Source organism: Osmia lignaria, chromosome 13, assembly GCF_051020975.1.
Source record: "Osmia lignaria lignaria isolate PbOS001 chromosome 13, iyOsmLign1, whole genome shotgun sequence".
Taxonomy (NCBI): Eukaryota; Metazoa; Arthropoda; class Insecta; order Hymenoptera; family Megachilidae; genus Osmia; species Osmia lignaria.
The window spans coordinates 9,578,210-9,599,903 of NC_135044.1; the positions used below are offsets into that span (position 1 = coordinate 9,578,210).

The 21,694-nt window shown below is 35.0% G+C and overlaps 2 protein-coding genes across 7 annotated transcripts; both read left to right on the forward strand.

Moving 5' to 3' along the window:
* The first annotated feature begins 2,866 nt into the window (after window positions 1–2,866).
* On the forward strand, window positions 2,867–6,251 carry LOC117610219 (uncharacterized protein C2orf42 homolog). 6 transcript variants are annotated; one of them, XM_034337341.2, is made up of 8 exons: window positions 2,867–3,086; window positions 3,457–3,845; window positions 3,919–4,242; window positions 4,325–4,544; window positions 4,611–4,816; window positions 4,885–5,563; window positions 5,645–5,785; window positions 5,872–6,251. In XM_034337341.2, exons 2-8 carry the CDS (start codon window positions 3,459–3,461, stop codon window positions 6,039–6,041), a joined length of 2,127 nt encoding a protein of 708 aa, XP_034193232.1. In that variant the 5' UTR covers window positions 2,867–3,086; window positions 3,457–3,458; the 3' UTR covers window positions 6,042–6,251. The 6 variants fall into 6 exon arrangements, with proteins under 6 accessions (XP_034193232.1, XP_034193233.1, XP_034193234.1 ...); XM_034337343.2 differs by having other exon boundaries at window positions 2,868–3,086; window positions 3,457–3,686; window positions 3,806–3,845; window positions 4,885–5,785; window positions 5,872–6,250; XM_034337344.2 differs by having other exon boundaries at window positions 2,959–3,086; window positions 3,496–3,686; window positions 3,806–3,845; window positions 4,885–5,785.
* Window positions 6,252–7,388: 1,137 nt separating this feature from the next.
* On the forward strand, window positions 7,389–20,523 carry bic (bicaudal). Its single transcript, XM_034337214.2, has 4 exons — window positions 7,389–7,618; window positions 8,082–8,453; window positions 10,659–10,780; window positions 10,863–20,523. Exons 1-3 carry the CDS (start codon window positions 7,541–7,543, stop codon window positions 10,767–10,769), a joined length of 561 nt encoding a protein of 186 aa, XP_034193105.1. The 5' UTR covers window positions 7,389–7,540; the 3' UTR covers window positions 10,770–10,780; window positions 10,863–20,523.
* Window positions 20,524–21,694: the final 1,171 nt, after the last annotated feature.

Consider the following 21,694-nt stretch of genomic DNA (forward strand, 5'->3'; position numbering starts at 1 on the left):
ACGAAAACCGAAAACTCGCGTCTAGGGATTTTTCTAGGGACTGTCGGTAAAGTTTTCGACGCTCGCATCGCCTTAATATGGTTTTCAGAGCCGTCTTCACTTGTCCTTCTTGTTCTCTTTCACCTGGTTTCGACTAGCGTCCATTCAATGCTTCCAGAACCTTCTTTTTGCGCATCGTTTGCAAATTCTAACGGTTCCTCTAACTTCCTGTCAGGGTTGCCAATCTCTGTCGAGGTTGCCAACTTCTCCTTTTGTATTGTGTTGCGAACCTCGCCTGTATGTATGTGTGCAATATCATGTGAATCTAGCTGCAAGCTTGTAATCACAAGCATTGAATGAAATGTAATATGGCGACGATGCCATAAGAGTATGGTTGCAGCATGTCTGCATTATGTTGTATCAATGCTCATAAATTAGGAGCCAAAATTCAAAGGAATAAACAAACAAAAGATAGGACACTGTAAACCTTTCAGCGCGGGTGATCGTGCTGGGAGAGAGTTTGAAATCCGGAGAAATAAGACTGTCATACTTGAAGTTTCTAAGAAACTAATTTATTGCGGACCGTATCTAATTCGTTACTCTTAACGAAAATCATGTTGGTTCTTGAAACTGTCGAAATCTCTTCGACATCCTGTTTATTTACAGAGGGTCGTAAATTTTCTTAAGGGTTGCCTTGGCTCGCTAGCGCGAGACCCTTTTATCTTTCGTTCTCTCTGGATCCCACGCTTTCCCTTAGCACGTGTGCATGTAATCGTTCTCGAGTCTTGGCGGAGCACCACCATCTTCCACTCGCCTAAGGGTGGACCGAAGCCAGGGAGAGGGACCGCCTCCGGGCAAGGATGGGCTCCTCTACCATTGGGCCAGGGATGATCCTGAGGGAGGATTCAGGATCTAGCGAGGAGGGGATGGCAGCCAACATCGATCGAAGATCTTCACCGCCAAGCTCAGAACGATTCAAAGCTTCAAACCGCTTGCATAAATTGTTTGTCAAAGTTATAGTCACGAAATAACGTCGTATAATTTTTATTTCCTACACAGAGGTGTTTGCTTTATTAAAAGTCGCGCCGCGAGCAGAGCGCTTCAGCGCTCCACGGGCACCTTACCCACGTTCGGCATATCCCAAAAATTCCTAGAACATTAAATCCACACGCAACAATTGTAATGTTACGTATGGATTAGGATATTTAGGGATATTTGAGATGTAAAGGATACGTGGGTAAGGTACCCGTGGGGCGCTAAAGCACCCTGTTCGCAAGGTGCGCAAATGAATTTAACAAAACCGTTATTTACTATTATTTACTATTGGTAAGTTCAACTCACAGCCGACTCTAGTACTAGCCGTGCTGAAGTAAAAATGGCAACACCGCGAGAGTCCGGTCTGAATATATCAACACCTACCCTACTCTATCTGCCTCCCGGACTCCCAGACTCTCAGCCAATCAACGTCGTCAGACTCCCGACACTCTCTGGACTTCACATAACCTCTTTGGTTTCGATCCAATCATTTCGCTTGTTTCAAGGTTTTTATTAACTTATATACACGTTTATCAATTCTTAAATGTTTCAATTTGATCCAAAGATGGTTTCATTTTGCTTCATACCTAAATTTTCTTGAAACCACTGTAAATATTTCAAATATCATGCTTCACAACACCAAACTACTGTGAGAGTACACAAAATATATATCACATTTATAACAATTTTATACTACCACATCACTTCTATTTGCCATAGTTGCAACGTTTATATATTGTTTATACATAATTAACACAAAATAGTGTATATTACTACAGCTTTTAATTAAAAAGGACGTTAATTACAATTCCGAGCACAGGACTCTGTTTTTGAAAATAGGACTCCCGATTGTCACGTGAGCGGTGTTGCCACGTTGTTCAGCATGGCTAGTACTAGAGTCGGCTGTGGTTCAACTGTTTATTAAAATCGTGAAACTTTGGTTTAATAATACGTTTATTAGCAGCGTGAGAACAACTTTGTAAATTGAGCGACAAAATCATTCTGCCGGTTCTGCGCCGGAGGAGATCTTCGCGCGTTGTCCGTCGATGCCCCTTCCTTCGTGGATCCTGGATCCTCCCTCAGGATCATCCCTCGTCCAATGGTGGAGGAGTCCACCCCGTCTCGTGTGGGCCCCTTCTCCTGGCTGTGGTCCACCCTCAGGCGCGTGGAAGTGGAGGCGCTCCGCCAAAACGCTAGAACGTTGCAGCGCACATGTGCTACGAGAAAGCGTCGGACCCAGAGAAATTAGGAAACGACAAGACCTTGTACTTGCCAAAGCAACTCTTGAGGAAATTTACGACCCTCTTAGAGCGCATGAATAGACAGGATATCAAAAAAGACTTCGTAACTTTTAAGGACCGTTCGTGATTTGGTCGAAAACAACGAATTTGCCATGGTCTATCATAAATTAGTCTTTTAGGGATTTTCGAAGTGAAACTATTCCATTCTCTGGATTTCCGACCTTCTCTCAGCTCGATCACCCACGTCGAGGGGTTTACAATTTAATCTCTGTCTATTTATATAAGTGTACGTACAGATGATGTTTGAATTTCGCTCTTAATTTATGACCATCGATACAAAAGGTCCTCGTCTGATATTCGAGACATATCGATACTACAGACTATCGATAAATATTCCCATGGCAGTGTCGCCATAACACTCCAAACATATTCACATGATAACGTTTCACGTTACCACAGCCGACTCTAGAGTCGGCTGTGACGTTACACACGTTACACGTATGTATGTACATACATACACTGAGTTGCATTGAACTTGCCGCAGTGAAGTTGGCTACAAATTCACTAACGCATTCACGCCGCGTTGGTGAGTCGATCTCTATGTATGTATATACAAGCGAGGTTCGCACAACCTCATTCTGGGGTCCTTAGGAACCTAAAATCTATAAGCCATGAAAAACATAGGTGTGCATAGTCTTATAGTATTTATAATCACTGTTGAAATGAACCTTGTTTATTTACTATTGAAAGTAAACTTTTTTGCAATACAATTACAAGTGAATAGTATATAAATTTTTTCTTTTAGTAACATTATTCATTTCGCTACGAAAGGTAAGAGCACCAAGGATTATATCTGTGATTTATATACCGATTACAGTTCATAGAATACGTCAAAAAAAGAATGTAGTTTTTGGAAAAAATTTGATTTACACTTTTCTGATACGGGAACGTGAATTTTTAATATTTTTTTAAATGCTGTTTATCAAATTTAAGTTTAACGACAATCAGATTTACTGTTATTTACATTGGTGTTTTTTAAAATCAGATAACTATAAAATATAAACAATTGTAGCCTACATTTTACTAATGTATCTCTGTTATTATTAAAGTATTCATAATGTTGTTTTTTTTTTAAATTTTAATATAGATATATGTTAAGACAAATATCATTATGTATTAAAACAAGCATAATATTTAATAGCTATGTCTAATGAGGAGCGTCTACGGAAACTTTTATCAGATTTAGGAAAAGCAACATTGCGTGGAGTTCGTAAATGTCCAAAATGTGGAACATATAATGGATCTAGAGGCTTATGTTGTAAAAATAAATATTGTGATGCAGTTTTTAAAGAACCTGGTGAAAAAAAAAAACTATCGACTGAAGCCTGTAAACTTATCACAGGCACAACTGCTCAAGTCTTCTCTGTTCGGGTACGTGATAAAGGCCCAGACTATCGTGGATTTGTTCAGTTACCATTAATAAATACAACCATTTTTAATGAAATGACTACACTTATTTCACAATCCACTGCATTGTGTTTTGTTGATAGTTGTGAAAGAAGTTTTGATACTAGTGTTCTTAAATGTCATGTAAGTTTTAGGAATAATATGATATAAAACATATGGAAAATTTATAATTTTATTGAAATATATTTTGTTGTAGGAAAAGAATTCATCTGACGTGCCTGTACCTTCGTGTCAACATATACAAGCAGCCTTAAGATGTTATGCAGAAGCACAGCCATTAACATTAAGGAATTCTATTTTATCATCTTTAAATGTAAATAATGAAATGAAACAAGAAATTTGGTTATTAGCTACAGAAACTTCAGGCCCTTTAGTTCAGCGTGTGTCTAAAAATATCATGGCAGTGAAGTGCAAAGCCTCTCCAAAGCACCCATTAGGCTACCTACACTTTTCTTTGTTTGTTACTAAATTAAAAGATAGAATTGAACATCGCTACTTCTGTTCTTGTTCTACTTTTAAAGTAAGTAAGATAAGATTAATCAAGGTATATATACTTTAACTAATTATTCAAAAATATTTTAAATTACTAAAAATCAATTTAGGGAATATCAAAAGTAACAGGGGAAAAAATAGATGTAGCACAATCTTCCCAGAATAAACGTTGTGTACATTTTTATGCATGTATTTGTGCATTTGCTAGTGATGCAAAATTATCAGAAGAATTTAGTTATTATATTAATTTAGATCAAAACGATTTAAGTATACCAAAACCGTTAACAACAGTATTGCAGAATAATGAACAAGATAGAATAGTAGGCATTGGTAAGAGGATTTTTAATGAAATATTGAATATAATACAATAAAATATTTATATTAAGAAAATTGTAGATCTCGATGGTTTAACTACAGATGATACAAATACACATCTTTTAATATTTCGTGATGATACGTTGACAGTGCAAAGTTTAGATGGAAATAGATTAGATTTGGATTCCATGAATTTGGATTCTACAATTTTACCACATAATATTGTGGAAAACCTTGAAGTAGAATGTCATCGTACATTACTAGAAGATAATAATATAATATCACCGGTAAGAATTTATTATGCTATTAAGAATCTTATTCAAAAATTAAATCTAAACATTATTTCGAAATTCAGGTACATGGCTTAGAAGTAATTAATCAAGGTGATGTACAACTTAGTGGAAATGCAATTAGAATAATAGATAATCAAACTAGCATAGATTCTAAATATAATATGCTTAATAATAGTCAGTATATTTTAAATGATAATAACATAAAAATATTGAATACTGGAACTCTAAGAATACTCGACACAAATACTATTTTAGATGTAAACAATATGAAATTAATTGATACCAATAATGTAAAAATGGTAGATAAAAGTATTTTAGTACCCTTCGATACTAGAAATATATCAGTTGTAGAAAGCAATAGTACACAACAGCCAATTTCAACAAAACGGAAAAGAAACGATATACCAGCAAGTACAAATATTATAAACTTAAATAATTTAAATTCAATAGAACCAAGGAAAGCTAAAACAAAATTACATGTTGTTAAAAAATATCAAAATCCTTGTGAAGGTTTAGATGAAGCTAATATAAACTTACCTTTCATTAAATGGCTTGCTTCGATAACTGAGAGAATAAATCAGACTATGCATTTTCAATTTGATGGAAAACCCGATCCGCTAGTCTTTCATGTACCGCAAATATTCTTTGATTGTTTGCGGGAAAGAATATCTTGTGGCGGTAAAAAGAAACGTCTACCAAATTCAACAACAGCATTTGTTAGAAAAGATGGTGTACCGTTAGGTACATTTACTAAATATACATGGCAAATTACAAACATTCTACATGTTAAAAGTATTTTTGAAACCCCCCTTATACCTTTAGAAATCACGAGAAGTTTCGTTCAAAATGCAGATGGCACGTATGAATTGTACAAACGAGAAGAAACAGAAATGGATCGATACAAAAAAACTAATAATAATGCATTGATTAAGCCTTTAGAATTAAAAACATACTTGAAAGTTGGTAAGAATTAAAGTAATATTCATTAAGTATTAAATATAAAGACTTCAGTAAACTTTAACGAAAATCGTTATTTCTATGCTTTACAGGAAATACTTCACCAAACCAAGTTGAACCAACACCGTTTTTAATAGAATGGATACCAGATATTTTACCAATATCAAAAATTGGTGAGCTTAGAATTAGATTTGAATTCGGTCACGTAAAAAATGAGACAAATCACAGATGGAGAAAAATAGCATTATTAAAGAATTATTAAATGAAAAATGTTACAATGTACATTTCTTTTTACCAAATTTTCACTTTCTTATTGTTATTATATATATAGGGAAAGACCAAGTCATTGGAAAAACGACAAATGAATTAATACATAATTAATTTGCACATTTAGTACATTTTAAATAAGGAATAATTCAATGTTTCCACTGGAAAGATAATAAAAAGAATTCTGAAGTATTAAGAAAATAATATTTAAATAGAAAAAAAGTAAACAATTTTTGTTTTAAAGTCATTTATAAATTTTAATCATAGAAGATTTAAGACTGATCTAATTTTACACCTTTTTGTAAAAATTAAATGTAATAAATAATGAAGAATTTTTTTAACATAAATGATATGACTCATGTTATGATAATAATTATATACTAATTATAAGTTTAGTATATCTATTGTTCATTAAATAAATTAATAGTACAGTATATTCTTAAATTATTCCTAATTACAGTATATTCTTAAACTTTATTAAATAAAAATAAAAATATTAATATTATCAGGAATGTGGTAATTATACCAGTGACTACAGTGATTATACTACCAGGATGTGATATATTGTAAATATACAATAGATTGGATGTTATGTAAAAGTATGTTCACGTTATTTAATAAACACTTCAATTTTATTTTAGGTACTTTAAAATAAATTATACATTGCAAATATTGATGATCGAAGTTTTATTTGGTAATATTTGTGTTAAATTTTCATATGATTTTAATTCTATTTATAATTATAACTAATTATACATGAAAAACCTATATAAATGCGGATGATCAGTATAAAACAAAATTTTATTTTTCCTCATGTTTGTACAAAAACACGAGAAAGAATTGATAATTAAATTAAACAAAAATCGATTAAAGGCAGCAAAAATTTTTTATTTCAAATTTCAAATTTTATTAATTTCAGAAAAATAATACGAATTATTTTCTTTTGTTATATTGCTCTATATTCAGTGTCTTATTCTTAACACGTCATTGTATTTTTTTTCAATTTTCATAATACAACCGTTTCGAATCCTATTATGATAGTATATTGTATTCATAGTTTTATTTCAAATTTCTTATAACTTAATGGACTCCATAACCTCCATGTTCATTTGAACTGTTGTACTAAATAATAATTTTTGAACATAGAGAATGTTTCAGTTCAGTAAATTGTTCCACAACAAATTTTGATTTATCATGTATACTTATACTTACTTCGAATATTAACAATGTTGATCACAATTAAACAGTGCTCTGTTTTGAGTTAAATTTCGAACGGAAGTGTTCCCATGCCGGAAGTTATCTCTGACGTAGAAAGCTAAAGAAGCATATACTTCCATTTTCTCGATCTTTTCCGTGAACAAAGAGCACGTGTTTACTTGCCGGTCACATTCAACTTATTTTATTGTATAAAATTTTACGTCAGATTTGTTATAGCTCATACGTATTTGGTGGTTGAAGATTGAAAGTTTGTGATCATCGTAAGAACAGGTTAACATGAATCCTGAAAAGTTGAAGAAGCTTCAAGCCCAAGTACGAATCGGTGGTAAGGGAACACCCCGACGCAAGAAGAAGGTATTTAGGTTTATTTTTAATATTAACACAAATTCATATGTTTATTATATTGAAATTTTTATGAATGTACATGTTTTAAGCGCCAATTCATGGTTTAGCTGAGGATCGTTCGTTAGTTCACGATCACTCATTGAATCGTTTGTGTGATGCTAGAATTTTGTATTCCATGTAAGACACGTGTTAGTTGCTTTGTGTAAGCACGTTATAGGTATATAATTGGCTTATATCATGTTTGAAATTACATTTCAGTTTTAAATTTATACTGAGACTTATCAAGTTAGTAAATTTTAAGTATTTTTAAATATCAATTAATTCTTTTCATTTGTTTAAGAGTATTACTTGCGAAACTCATTTTGCACTCACTTGTGAAACATAATCCTTTTAGGAAAAAATTATATCAGCGAACAATACATTTACTTATATGTATATTTTTTACTGTTATTTACATTCAGTATGTCTTTAGGTTGTACATGCAACTGCTGCTACAGATGACAAAAAATTACAAAGTTGTTTAAAGAAGTTGTCTGTGAATACAATTCCTGGCATAGAGGAGGTTAATATGATTAAGGATGATGGTACTGTTATACATTTCAATAATCCTAAAGCTCAGGCTAGTTTGTCTGCAAATACATTCGCCATTACTGGTCATGGCGAGAACAAACAAATAACGGACATGTTACCAGGAATAATAAGTCAGTTAGGTCCTGAGGGTGTTACACAATTAAAACGACTAGCAAGTACAGTTTCTGGTAGTACCGTTGGTAAAGCAACATTGGAAGAGGATGATGAGGTTCCTGATTTAGTGGAAAACTTTGATGAAGCTAGTAAAGAGGAGGTAATAAATCAATACAAATAACAATAAGTTAAAATTATGTGTGATGTATAGAAAACTATAGGATGTGTTACACATTTTTATGATCATTGATAGGTAACACAGTCCAACAAATTTGAACCTTTTCTGTGTTCTGCAATATCCATTACGTGATTCTTATAGAATTTTTCATTGTGAAACCGAATCCGGTTTCAGAATTGCTCCATCATGTACAGTTTTTGAGAAACAGACATTTTTGTAAAAATGAGCAATTATGGGAAAAAATGAAGTACTACGTGAAAACTAAAAATGCGAGGAAGTTCAGGTTTATGGCAAAAGATAGAGAGGACTTTCCTCTATACGTCTGTGTGAACAATTATATTTTTTGATAATTTTTAATATTTGTAAATGCTTGTCAAAGTTTGAAAAAGAAGTGACGTAAGTATTTTGTACGCGCTACTTCTGTATTTTTATGAAAAATCTTTTATCTAGCAGGAATTTACTATATAGGATTGCATTCTATAAACATTTCTGATGAAGAAACTACTCACAAAACGTATCGGTATGGTTTGGTATTGGAGCAAATGAAGAAAATATTCATCGACAACGTGACTGCGACACGTTGCCGCCAAGGCGGCCATTGTATGCCTACCTCGCTGCGCCAGTGCCGAAACTTCGCATAATCTATTTAATATCTATTTGTTCTTTAATAGTCAAATTTCTCCGATCTAAAATGACATGAATGCTATAACATTGAAATTTATAGTTTTCATAAATTATTATAATCAAATTTATAACATTCAATGTAGCGTTATTTTTTTAAAATCAAAATTTGGATTTTTTAACATTTATAAACTTCTATACATCACTAATAGGTAAGTTTTGTCATGATAATTAGTATCCAAGAAGATAACAGATTCAAATATTGTACACACACTCATAGTAAACAAAAATCTATTAAAGTGGTACCAATGTCCATTATGCGTAGTTACGGCACTGGCGCGGCGAGGTAGGCATACAATGGCCGTCTTGGCGGCAACGCGTCGTTGTCACGTTCTCGATGGATATTTTCTTCATTTGTTCCAATAGCAAACCATATCGATGCTTTTTGTGAATGGTTTATTCATTAGAAATGTTTATAGAATGCAATTCTGTATAGTAAATTCCTGCTAGATAAAAGATTTTTTATAAAAATACAAAAATAGCGTGTACAAAATACTTACATCACCTCTTTTTTTAAACTTTGACAAGCACTTACAAATATTAAAAATCATAAAAAAATATAATTGTTCACACAGACGTATAGAGGAAAGTCCCCTCTATCTTTTGTCATAAACCTGAACCTCCTCGCATTTTTAGTTTTCACGTGATACTTCATTTTTTCCATAATCACACATTTTTACAAAAATGCCTGTTTCTCAAAAACTGTACGTGATGGAGCAATTCTGAAACTGGATTCGGTTTCACAATGAAAAACTATAAGAATCACGTAATGGATATTGCAGATGAAAATTCGTGTTGTACCGTGTAATCAGGACTTTGGTACATGAATTTTTATATTATTAATTTTTACTGTATTTTATATATAGTGTATAATGTGCAAATTTTGCTGTGAGAAGTGATAATTTTGAGGTATAGAATTAAGAGCTATGAAATATAAATCTGTCTTGGATAGCAATAGAAATATGAAATTAAGGGTTAAAATCTGTGTAATATACAGTCGTCAAAATATTAATGCATTGCTTGTATATTGTTATTAGGTATACAATTTATTTATAATTTAAATTGTTTTCGATGAGTTGAGAAATATTTATATATATTAGAGTATTATGATAGTGTTCATTATCTAAATAAATTTAATGGTTCTAGCTTAGTTATTAATTATGAAGAGGAAAGTAATTTAGATTTTGTAATTTTTGAAGATATTACAGATAAGTTGTACAAAGGATAGTTAAAAATAATTATTACTGAATAAACTACACTACAATGTTATAAAAGTTAATTTATACATAGGTATAGGAGAATAATGCGTATGTAGTATGAAATATTATATTGTAGTATCAAATATAAATGATTAAAATACAATAAATTTTACTGTTAATAACATTTTCATTATTCCAAACAAATTTATCTTTTTTAGTTTTATATTATTTATAAGATTATTCTAGTTAATAGTTACAAAGTTGTATATTGAATAATGTTGTTGAATTTATATGTAATACATTTAAGGTTGCTTCAAAAAAGGAAGTGGATGAAAATGATAAAGCAGCTGCTGATAAAAAAGAAGCTGTTGTACTTGATGAAAAGAAAGAAGCTCCCTTAGCTACACCTGAGGCTTAAAGTGTAACAAGGTAATTTTACACTACGAGTCCACATAACTAAACTACTAATTACAGAAAAGAGATAAATTGTTCTTTACTTTTTCTTTTACAGCTGTTTCACACAACTAAAAGTTGTAATTGACAAGTCAAGAAATACAAATTGCTAAAGCAATGCATAAATGAAGTATCACTATACATACATTATAAATATTTGACAAACCCTATAATAATACTAAATGAGTAAGTTATCAAGAAATAAAAGAAAAGAGGATATAGAAATCAAAAGTTTCTACAAATGAAGTTTTTTACTTTATTGCATTTGCTAAACGGTAGAGTTGCTTTGAAACAGCTAAAATGATCTTATTCTTTTATTAACATTGTGTAACAATAATTGTGTACAAGATATAACGTTTGAACTTCAGACATTTAATTTGGCTGTTGATAGTACTCGATATATTATTAATACAATTTTCACTATTGCATTAGGTTCGCGTGGTTTTACTTAACGAAAATAAATTCAATGAATTTATAGAAATATTGATTAGTAAAATAATACGAAGTTTCCAATAAGAGATAGTAATTTTCCACTTATCCACAGTGTTATTATATAGGGGAAAGAAATTTATATGCAGTATAGAAAGAGTAAAAAAAAATGATACGCAGAATACAGTAATTCCTCCAAGATTGCCATTGTGGTCTCATTTCCATATTGCCACTGCGTCCGGTCCCGCGCTTATGTGTGCGTTATTCCTGTACCTGTGTTTTCCTCGCTGGAGTCAGTCAAACATGTTAAATAGTGTAACGTGATACCTGCCGCGGTTCTTTGGCGTGAGTTACCACCTTAGTAATTCGTAATATAGCAATATAATTTTTTAATTTCAACGATTTTTTATCTGTAATTTTGTTGTTAACATATTCTTGAGATTTTTTCGATTAAAATGAGGCCAAACACGATATAATTTACATTATATTTATCCTAATTTCATTAAAGAACGGGTTGTTCCAAAATAGTACATAATGTCTCGGCTGTTACGAGCCTTTCATACTACAAAGGTGAGCCGAGGCGACAGAGGCTAGCCGCCCAGTGATCGAGTTTCGATTCTCCTTTATTATGATTGCAGCATTTCGATTCCGACCACAATGGCAATCTCGGAGGAAGTCCTGTACCAAGGCATCTCTATTTTAATTAGAAGAGTTAATAATGGATTACAGTAGTTTCTCGCAACCGTTTTCCAATGTGGAGAAAATGGGATGTAATATTTTGTAATGTAGTCTATGGAATAAATTCATTTTGCTGGAAATGCGGTTTTATACTTACAATTTCATGTTTTTTTAATAACTACAAACGTTATTTGCTAATGTTCATATCTATATTCATAAAGTAGCTCTGTAATAGCAATGTAATTATGGAAATATAAGTACTCTTTGTATAGTAATATTCATTTCTTAATATGTGCTCTCCATTTGCAGTTTTTGTTCTATATTTATTCACACGTTTGAGCATAAGCACTTTTACTTACATATTATTGATAATCCTTTAATTGTACAAATGTAACATTAAAAGATATTACAAACGAAAAATGTTAAGAATCGAAACTCTGAATGTTCGAATCCTCGGGTATTGCAACTTCGTGCCGTCTAAATCGAAGGACCACCCACTGATGTGGGAATAAACTAAACACTTGCTGATTTTATGCTTTATTACTAATGGTTCTGATTGCAGTCAGGTTACTGGTTAATACGAGAATGTGTCTGGCGCGAGTTTTCTTAGAATATATATGCTCAGGTTTTTCCTTCCAGTGCGCCCATTGACCTGGTACCTTCTGGAGGGGTACTGGTATCATCGTATGAGGGGTAGGTGGCGAATTGGCAACTGTGGGGTTTTTCCCAAAGTCACCAAGCGGTGCTCGGTGACCGACGAAACCGTTAGTATCCGCGGCCGGCTCACCCTTCGGGTGTGCGTGGTTTACGACATGGCCCTGCTATTGAAATCTAAAAATCTCTGAAATTGCTGCAATTAACTAGTCTAACCATTGCAGCCGTGTCGCGCAAAGGATGTCGATAATAAGGGTCTTTCAAAGTAGCTGTTTTTGGCTTGCCATGTCATAAACCTTGCCTGGCTGAAACTCTAACAAAAAACACTATTCATTTTTTGCAAATACAGGGTGTTTGACAACAGGTGGGAGAAATTTTAAGGGATGATTCTGGGGATCAAAGTAAGGCTAAAATCAAGAATGACGAAATAGTGTTTGCAACTTTGTTTTCCAGTAATTAACGTTTAAAAATTCGAGTAAAAAGCGCCTAAAACCGACTATCCGCCCAGCACCGACGATCGAACGTCAGGTCAGCAGAGGTGGGTATAGTTATAACCAAGAAGAGAAAGCCGAATGCTGCAATACCGAAAAACAGAATAGCATGGGGTAAGTTTCTACTATTCAATGATTCTTGGTTATGACTGTACCCTCCCCTGCTGACCTGACATTCAGTCGTCGGTGCTGGGCGGATCACAGGTTTTAGGCGCTTTTTACTCGAATTTTTAAACGTTAATTACTGGAAAACAAAGCCGCAAACGCTATTTCGTCATTCTTGATTTTCGTCTTATTTTGATCACTAGAATCACCCCTTAAAATTTCTCCCACCTGTTGTCGAACACCCTGTATAACGTTTAGTATTCAATAGTAGATATTTGTTAATTCCTCACGTTTGGTTTAACTTGCGGTTTCAGAGATTAATAGTTGATATTAATTCCCAAATGCAGTTGTAGCGGTTTACATATAGTATATTTGACATCGATGGTGTGTAGAAGTTCTAGATTTTCGGACTCGTCTGTTCGATACGACAGTTCAAGTAATTCTGTTAATTGTGAAAATGAATGTTAAGAAGAAGAGTGTAAAGTGGAGAAGGAGAACATTTTTGTAGGAAGGAAATTCGGAGGCCTTAATTGGCTGAGAGCGTACAGAGTGGAAGTCGTGGGTGCGCAAAAGATGTCTTGTCAAGGGACAAGGGTAAAGGGCCCACGTCGATGGTACGTTGTAAAGGGCAATTTGATCGGTAGGATTAGTGTGATCGACAATATTTTTGAATAAAAGTAATATATATTAAATAATAAACAATTTAATGCACTATGAATTTATTCTAATTATTGAATCAGTTTATTAACTACTCAAATGGTTACTTTAGTTTAAGGTATTATAAATTTCGATTAAGTGAAATTATGCTACGTAACATATTAGTAAGACATGCAGTGATAGCTGCTATATAACCGACTGGTAATTGACTTGACCAAATTATCTTTATTTTCTTGAAATTATTTCATGATAAGAATTAATCAAAGAGCATATCGCATGATAAAATGGTTGAAAATGCTCTTGAATCGATTTTACTCCTTGTGCCATGACCTGTATGCGTGCACTCACACAACAAACGGAAAGCATGTACGTATACGCCATGCGTGAGAGAGACACTCGATTTCGTAGATTCGATTTTTCGTCTCGCCAATTGCATAAATGAAATTTTCGCGGGTACACTTTGTCACAGGTCGGGCTGATCCGTTTGTAGGCTAATAAACACCATATATTGAGAAAAATGGTATTTTCGAAACTGTAACGTTGAGACAGTGACTATAGATAGTAGAAGACTGGACATGCCTTTGTTACCGAAGGGTGGACATTTTTGGGGCGAGTGTCCCCCCAGTATGAAGAGAGGTTTCCACAGTCGGCATAACAGTCATGCCTGTTTTGGCAGTTCTTCTGTTACCATACCTTACTGGCAGAACTACCTTATCGATTACGGTAAGATGAAGAGACGTACACGTGTATAGTATGACTGCAGTGTTGCTACATCTGTTTCCATATGTATGGCAATTAGTATTCGCACTTCACACACAAGTATATATCTGCTTCCATCCGTGTACGCTATCGCTTCGGTGCTTTCCACCGTCAATTCACGTATTCTGACGCGAATCTGAATACAGAAGTCACAACCAGAAGGTCGAGTTCAAATCCCACGGAGACAATTTTATTTTTAATTAGTGTGTAACCTCTTAAAAAAACGAAAGCTTGATAATTATTAATTTGCGAAGTATTTAAATAAAAGGGAGGAGAATTTTTCTTTTTTAATATGTAAATTTTATATTATATCCGTACGTCTTTAAGAAAAGATATAAGAATACATAAATACAGAAATTTCATTCTTTATCAAATAAGTGTTTTATGCAATCTTTAATATTTGTAAATGCAACAAACGAGCATAGAAATGAAGGAAATTAAAGTAAGTACATATTTTCGATAGTGTTAGTAGTCCTGAGGCAATGTATCAGAGTGCTAAGGCAGTGTAACGGTTTTGTACTAGGTTCAAATCCCTCTGTAGACATTAATTTTTTTTACATTGACAATATTTTTATTCAATTTCTAGGACTGTCCGTAAATTATGTATAAGGAAAAAGTGATTCAGAACATATTAAAAAATTGTTGAAACCATTTGATGATAGTATATCAGATGATCACATTATAACATTTTTTTGTATGACATATACGGTGTTTCACTTTAAGGGGGTAGACACGGCACGTGACCTCTCCGATTCGAGACGTCGGTATTACAGCAGATTTTTCTGCACCGAAATGGTAATACCCAAAGATACACGGCTGGTCGATGAACACTAGAGGGCGCTTTTTGCTAATTCTGTATTCTATTCTGAATGTCAAAGAAATACAGTAAAACCTGGATAAATGCAACCAAGATTGGGACCCAGTGGTTGCATTTATCCAAGCGAGGTGTCGAATCTCGGGTTACACGCGACGACCAGCCAAGCGTGAACGTAGAAAGGGACAGACAGTGGCGGAAAGAGAGAGGTCCGATGATGAAAGGAAAGAGCCGAAACGTATCGGTGTGACTATACTAATTCAACTATAAAACTTTTTTATTTTTGACTTTTTTTTACTGAAACTTTTACTAACGCATTGGTGAAATTTTTCTGATTAAAATGGTACCAAACACGATATAATTTCAATTATAATTACTTGCTAAAATTGATGTTAAAGGTTGGCGAAAAGCAACAGAGATCGAAATCAAAACCAGTCGCGGTGTCGGCTCTGGTTTCAAAGGTTTCATTTATCCAGGCAAGGTGGCGATTCTGGGCATTTAATGTTGCATTTATCCAAGCGAGGTGTCGATTCTGCGTCCATACACATGTTTTGTATTCAGCCGACATGCCGATTCTGTGTCCGTACACATCTTTTGTATTCAGCCGACATCATTTATATTCAGTCGTGGTGTCAATTCTATGTTGTTTATTCTATTACTATTGTTTATAAATATAATTCAAACTATATCATGTTTGGTGTCATTTTAATCAGAAAAATCTCACAAATGCGTTAGTAAAAGTTTCATTAAGAAAAAGTTAAAAATAAAAAAGTTTTATTGTTCAATTAGTATTAGTCACACCGATATTACGGTCGGATCATATTACACGGTTTTCTCGTCGAGCGGCTCGGTTCGTCTAGGGAGATCCCCCAAAGTGGAGGGGATAGCGATGTTGCACTTATCCAAGCATTCTTTCGTTGCATTTATCCAGGTTTTACTGTAGTCAGCTGTTGCATTGGACTTGACAAAATTTCAATGCAAAGTATGGTTGATAGTGCAAGCGTAGAAAATTCATTGTATTTTTAATTAATTAAAATGTGTTTATGCTACAATATATTACGTTGCAGTGAGGAACTATAAGTGAAAAGGAAAAATAAATGAGGGGAAATCCCAGAAAAATAAAGTTTCTTAGCTTATACATTGTTTTATATAAAAATACTAAATCGTTAGGTTAGGGTTATATTAGGAAATAAATAGCGAATAGATATTTAAACAAAAAGGGATTAAAATACTGCCCAGTAAAGTACAAGCCGTTTTTTATTAACAAAATACTACACCAGAACATGAACGCTATACACTTATAAAATAATTAAACGTCCTATACAGAAAGCAATTATTGAACAAACATGTGTAAAATTGGGTTCAGACGATACAGGATCTCTTGAACTATCATGCTGTACACCCTTGTTTGATCTGTAAAAATAAATAAGTTTAATAACAATTACTTTTTGAGTTTGTACTACTTCAATCTAAAGACTGATACTTACATTTCCTGATGAATCCACTATTAGGAAATTAAAAATTAATAGGAGAGTGTGAAGAGACCCACCACCACCCCCGTCAAAGACGGTCCTCTTCACTCTCCACATCTGTACTTTTGTGCATTTGTATACTTACACCTTTGAACGTTATTGGATAGCTCTTCATATGTGCTGTGTGCACTCGCAGGTGCGATTGCGACCTTCGACTGCAATCCTTTACTCTTAAATAAATAAATCCATATTGCGAACCTGGTAAATAAATAAATACAACATGATAATCATTTTAAATGAATTCACGTACAGGCAATAAAAATAGAAGCATTGAACTTACCTTTTTTTATACGTGTGTTCCCTGTTTCTCCCAGATTATAAATTGTTTTTTCTTCAGATAAAATAAGCAAGTAGCTGAAAGTAAAAATTAATAGGACAGTGTGAAGAGACCCACCACCACCCCCGTCAATGACGGTCCTCTTCATTCTCAGGTGCAATTGCGACCTTCGATTGTAATCGTTTATCATACAATTCATTATATGTGCTGTATGGACCCGCCGAGTGCAGTCGCAAAAGACTATACAACAGCTCATCATATCAGCAGTGTGTACTCGACGGTGCAGTCGCAATAGTCTATAGGTGCATTGCGACTTTCGATTGCAATCCATGGATTGTAATATTATAAGAATATATATAAGAATATATAAGAATATTATAAGAGTGCCGTACTCAATTAATGTACATCCTCACATGTACTTTCTTGTGTACTACTACATGTATTGGTGTTTTTTATGTATGCAGGCTCTCTAATAGGTTGCTGCCGATTAAATCTACTATCTATAATTTCTGGCAACATGGAGTCTTCATAAAACCTTTTCAGTTTTTGCTCCATTTCTGTTGCCCAGAATCTGTCGTCTCTTCGTACTTTTGTAATTTTCATTCCTTTTTTTGTCCATAAACAGAATAAAGCAGTTTGCCTATTCGCTATGTGTAATTGTCCTTGGATTTGATAATAATAATGATGAATTTTATTCATCTCATCACCTCGAAAGATACGCCGTATCGCAGGTAACTGCTGTATTGCTTCAGCAGGCGATAAATCCTTCGCCGATTCAGGGCATTTCACTTCGACGATTGTATCATCGTCCACGAGGCCGTCAGGAGTTGCACCTAAATAAGGCACAACTGCATCGATGAATAAACCACGCGGTAGAATATGGATTCCCAGTTCCGTTTCCAATTGTCTCAAGGCATTTGCCTCGTTCTCTCTTCCGCATTCAAGGGAACGCAAATATTGAATTTGCGGATACATTATACTCTTTATCGTATTTCCTCTTGGTGTATTCTTTCTCAATCGGCATACCTTGCCGAAATGTGATGCAGTTAATAATTTTTTACGGTAGGCTATCCATTTTTCGCTCTTAGCCTGATCGCGAGTTTCTGCTTCAATGTTATGTCGTATCATTTGCCACTGAAGGAGTGTAAGCATGTGCCTCTCACACTCAGAAGAGAATACTGCTTCTTCCATATCTGGTTTTTCTGCCGTGGGGCCGTAATCTTTGTCGCACGATTGCTTTTCGTATCGAGAAGAGCATGCTTTGGCTTTTTGCTTATATTTCGCTGCCATTTGCGATGCATGCTTACGTCGTTGTTCCATATTTTGTACGATGGTTGTCGGTTCCTTGTTCATAGCAGTACTCAATCGGCTGAACGACTCTCTTGAATTGAAATGAAGGACAGCAGCAGAGACTCTATCCTGATACGAGCCCTTGCGTCCAAAGTTTATTCTTTTACCTCCGATGAATTTCGCAATTACGTTATTGAAACTTTCCACTGCATTATTATTTAAACCATATAACAAGCTTTCAGCTTGAGGAAAGAGCGGTTGCATCGCTTCTTCAATGCTTTGATAAATACCGCATTCTTTCAATTGTGGAACATAGTTCACTCTGTTCGGGTCAGAGTATTTGTTGCAGAAGTATGCTAATCTTTGACACTCCTGATGTTCACCGAAAACATGGCTCGCTACATTTTTCGTGTCTGTTTTTAAATTTTTTATTTGATCAACGAGTGTTACTTTCTCTTTGAATCGGTATTCTGCTGCTTTTTTCATACCAGTGCGTAGGCGAAGGGCATTCTCTTTTACAATAGCTCGTAGTTCCTTGAAGCTACCTTTTGTGGCGATCTCATTTATTTTTCTACTGAAGTTGCGTAGCAGGTGATTGGTGCATTCAATTTTGCGTACATACACCATATACTCTTTGTATGGATCATTGTCCAATATCTTTTTATACACACTGCTATCTCCATCGGCAACTAATATTGAATATATCAGACCGTGCATTTCTGTGCTGGATTTAAATCCGTCTACAATAGCAGCACTTACCATACCAGTTGAATTCTGGTTACGACCCCAATTTTTGAAGCAATGATGCCGTGCCTCTTCCTTCTTCTTGGCAGCGGTTTGGCAAATTATACAAAATTTATTCTTTACATTGATGTAGAGCACCTTTTTAGTGTGGTACCCCACGATGGCTCCTACACCAGAAAGAGAGTTGTAATCACCTCCACGGTATGATCTCTTCATCCAGCTGCCATCTGCGGCAACTGGAATCCATAGTATATTACAACCTGGTAGTATATCGCCTCTTGCTATGGCTAGCTCTTTTTCTAATTTCCCTGCGTCTTCTATTTCTCGTTGCGCAGCCAATTCGAAGGCATCGATTATTTCTTCTTGGCATTTTTCGTAAATTCTCTTGCTCATGCACGACACGTTCATGCTAGAAAGTATTTCTTCTAGTTGATTGTATCCGCCGCCTGTCATCATTGTACTGGAAACAGCGCTGTGGTTGATGTCCATTGTTTTATCGCTCTTCTGAAGGCACGATACGCACTCGACGTGATTATACAATTGGCACTGTACTTTATACTTTTTTTCTAGTCCCTTTTGTTGACATCCAATTATTTGGAAGTGTTCGATGTCACAGCCGATACTCGAATGTTTTCCAAGCTGTATTATTTGCTTAAAAACATGTTGAAATTGGTTCTTCTTCTGATTGCGGTGGTTCTGCTGTTTCTAGCAATACGTGATCTTCTACATCAAAATTAATTTCTTCCACGTTTTCTTTATAGACTTCCATGGTAGAAAAATCAGTAGCAGCAGACGATTGTCGGAGCATCTCATAAGAGGTTGAAGGTTCTTCGACCGCAGGAAAATCAGTCGCAGTAGGCGAGTTTGGGCCTTTTCGAAACAGCTGGTACCTGCATCGTTTACGGTACAGGTGCCCTGACCTACCGCAAGGTACGCTCCCTTCTTCAACCGTCGCCTGCAGGTAGTTTTATTTATTAGCTACATATACACACGTCGAAATAACACACACATGCAGGTACCAAATAAAAACAATTTATCAGTCATAAGTAAATGGTTGTTTATTACGGAAGGTAGGACTGTTCAAAAGTTACCGCAACCGAATAAGTGTGAAGTTGAACGAATGAGGCGACTGTGCATGTAAAAGAGAGAAAGAGAGAAACCGAGCCGTTCAAATGTCGTGTAAAATCTGGATATACATATGCAAGAGAAATTGGGACTCAAGTATTTAGTTTATAGAATCGAGATGTCGTATCTCGGGTAACGCGCGACGCCAGCCAAGGGTAAACGTAGATAGGGATGGACAGTGGAGGAGAGAGAGAGGTCCAATGATGAAAGGAAAGAGCCAAAACATATCGGTGTGTCGATTCTGCGTCAGTACACATCGTTTTTATTCAGCCGCGATGTCGATTCTGCTAATATTATAAAGCACCTAATTTGCAGTCCATAGTTGCGCAGCATATTCTGAATAAATAAATAAATAAATATAATTCAAAGTATATCGTGTTTGGTATTGTTCAAAATTGTAACGTCTCCTTATTCGACACCGTTTAGCGCAAAACAAAGACAAGTTGAGTCAATATCGTTATGTTTACGCCTTGAAGTCACGCGACCGTTTCTTATTGTCTCCCGAATTTGTGGTGCTCTCCTAACGCTTCGGCACCCCCGTCGCCCTTCGTCTCCTACATCGGTGTAACCGGCGCGTACGGTTTCGTTCGAAACCCGCCAATCGCGAATTCCCACATAACCGCTCCGCTTTGTATATATACTCCTCGAAACCCATGGATAATCTAATCGAGAAATACAAGGCGACCATAATTGATCAGTCTGTAACAAATTTTGAGAGTTCTGCGAGAAATCGTCTGCACGCGTCGAGCGTCTTCTTTTGCGTTTCTCCGTTAGTTCCGTCCATCAAGATTGTCCGTGTTCGTGTTGCTTGTAGTTCGCGTTTGTCCGTCTGTTTAATAAACTTTATTCTGTTCATCTATTCGCGGGAATTATAATCTTTGCTCCTGTCGTCCGGACTATCATCCTCTCCCCGTACGTGCCCGCTCAGCGCTGGGCGTTACCAGCACTTTCCGGTTCCGCGAGAAACAAAAAAACCATTCCTTCAGTGCGGAACAGGTATCATTTTAATCAGAAAATTCTCACAATTGCGTTAGTAAAAGTTTCATTAAAAAAAAGTCATAAATAAAAAAGTTGTATCGTTGAATTAGTATTAGTCACAGCGATATTATGTTTCGGATCGTATTACACGGCTCCCGTATCGAGCGTTTTCGTTCGCTAAGGGGATCCTCCCAAGTGGAGGGGATAGAAATCTTGCATATACCCAAGCAATCTTTTCTTGCATATATCCAGGTTTTACTGTACCTTGATCACATCTGATAGCTTGATCGCGACGGGTAGGCCGACACATTCGAGTCATATCAGCAAATTGGTCTACTATATTGTTGCAACAAGTTA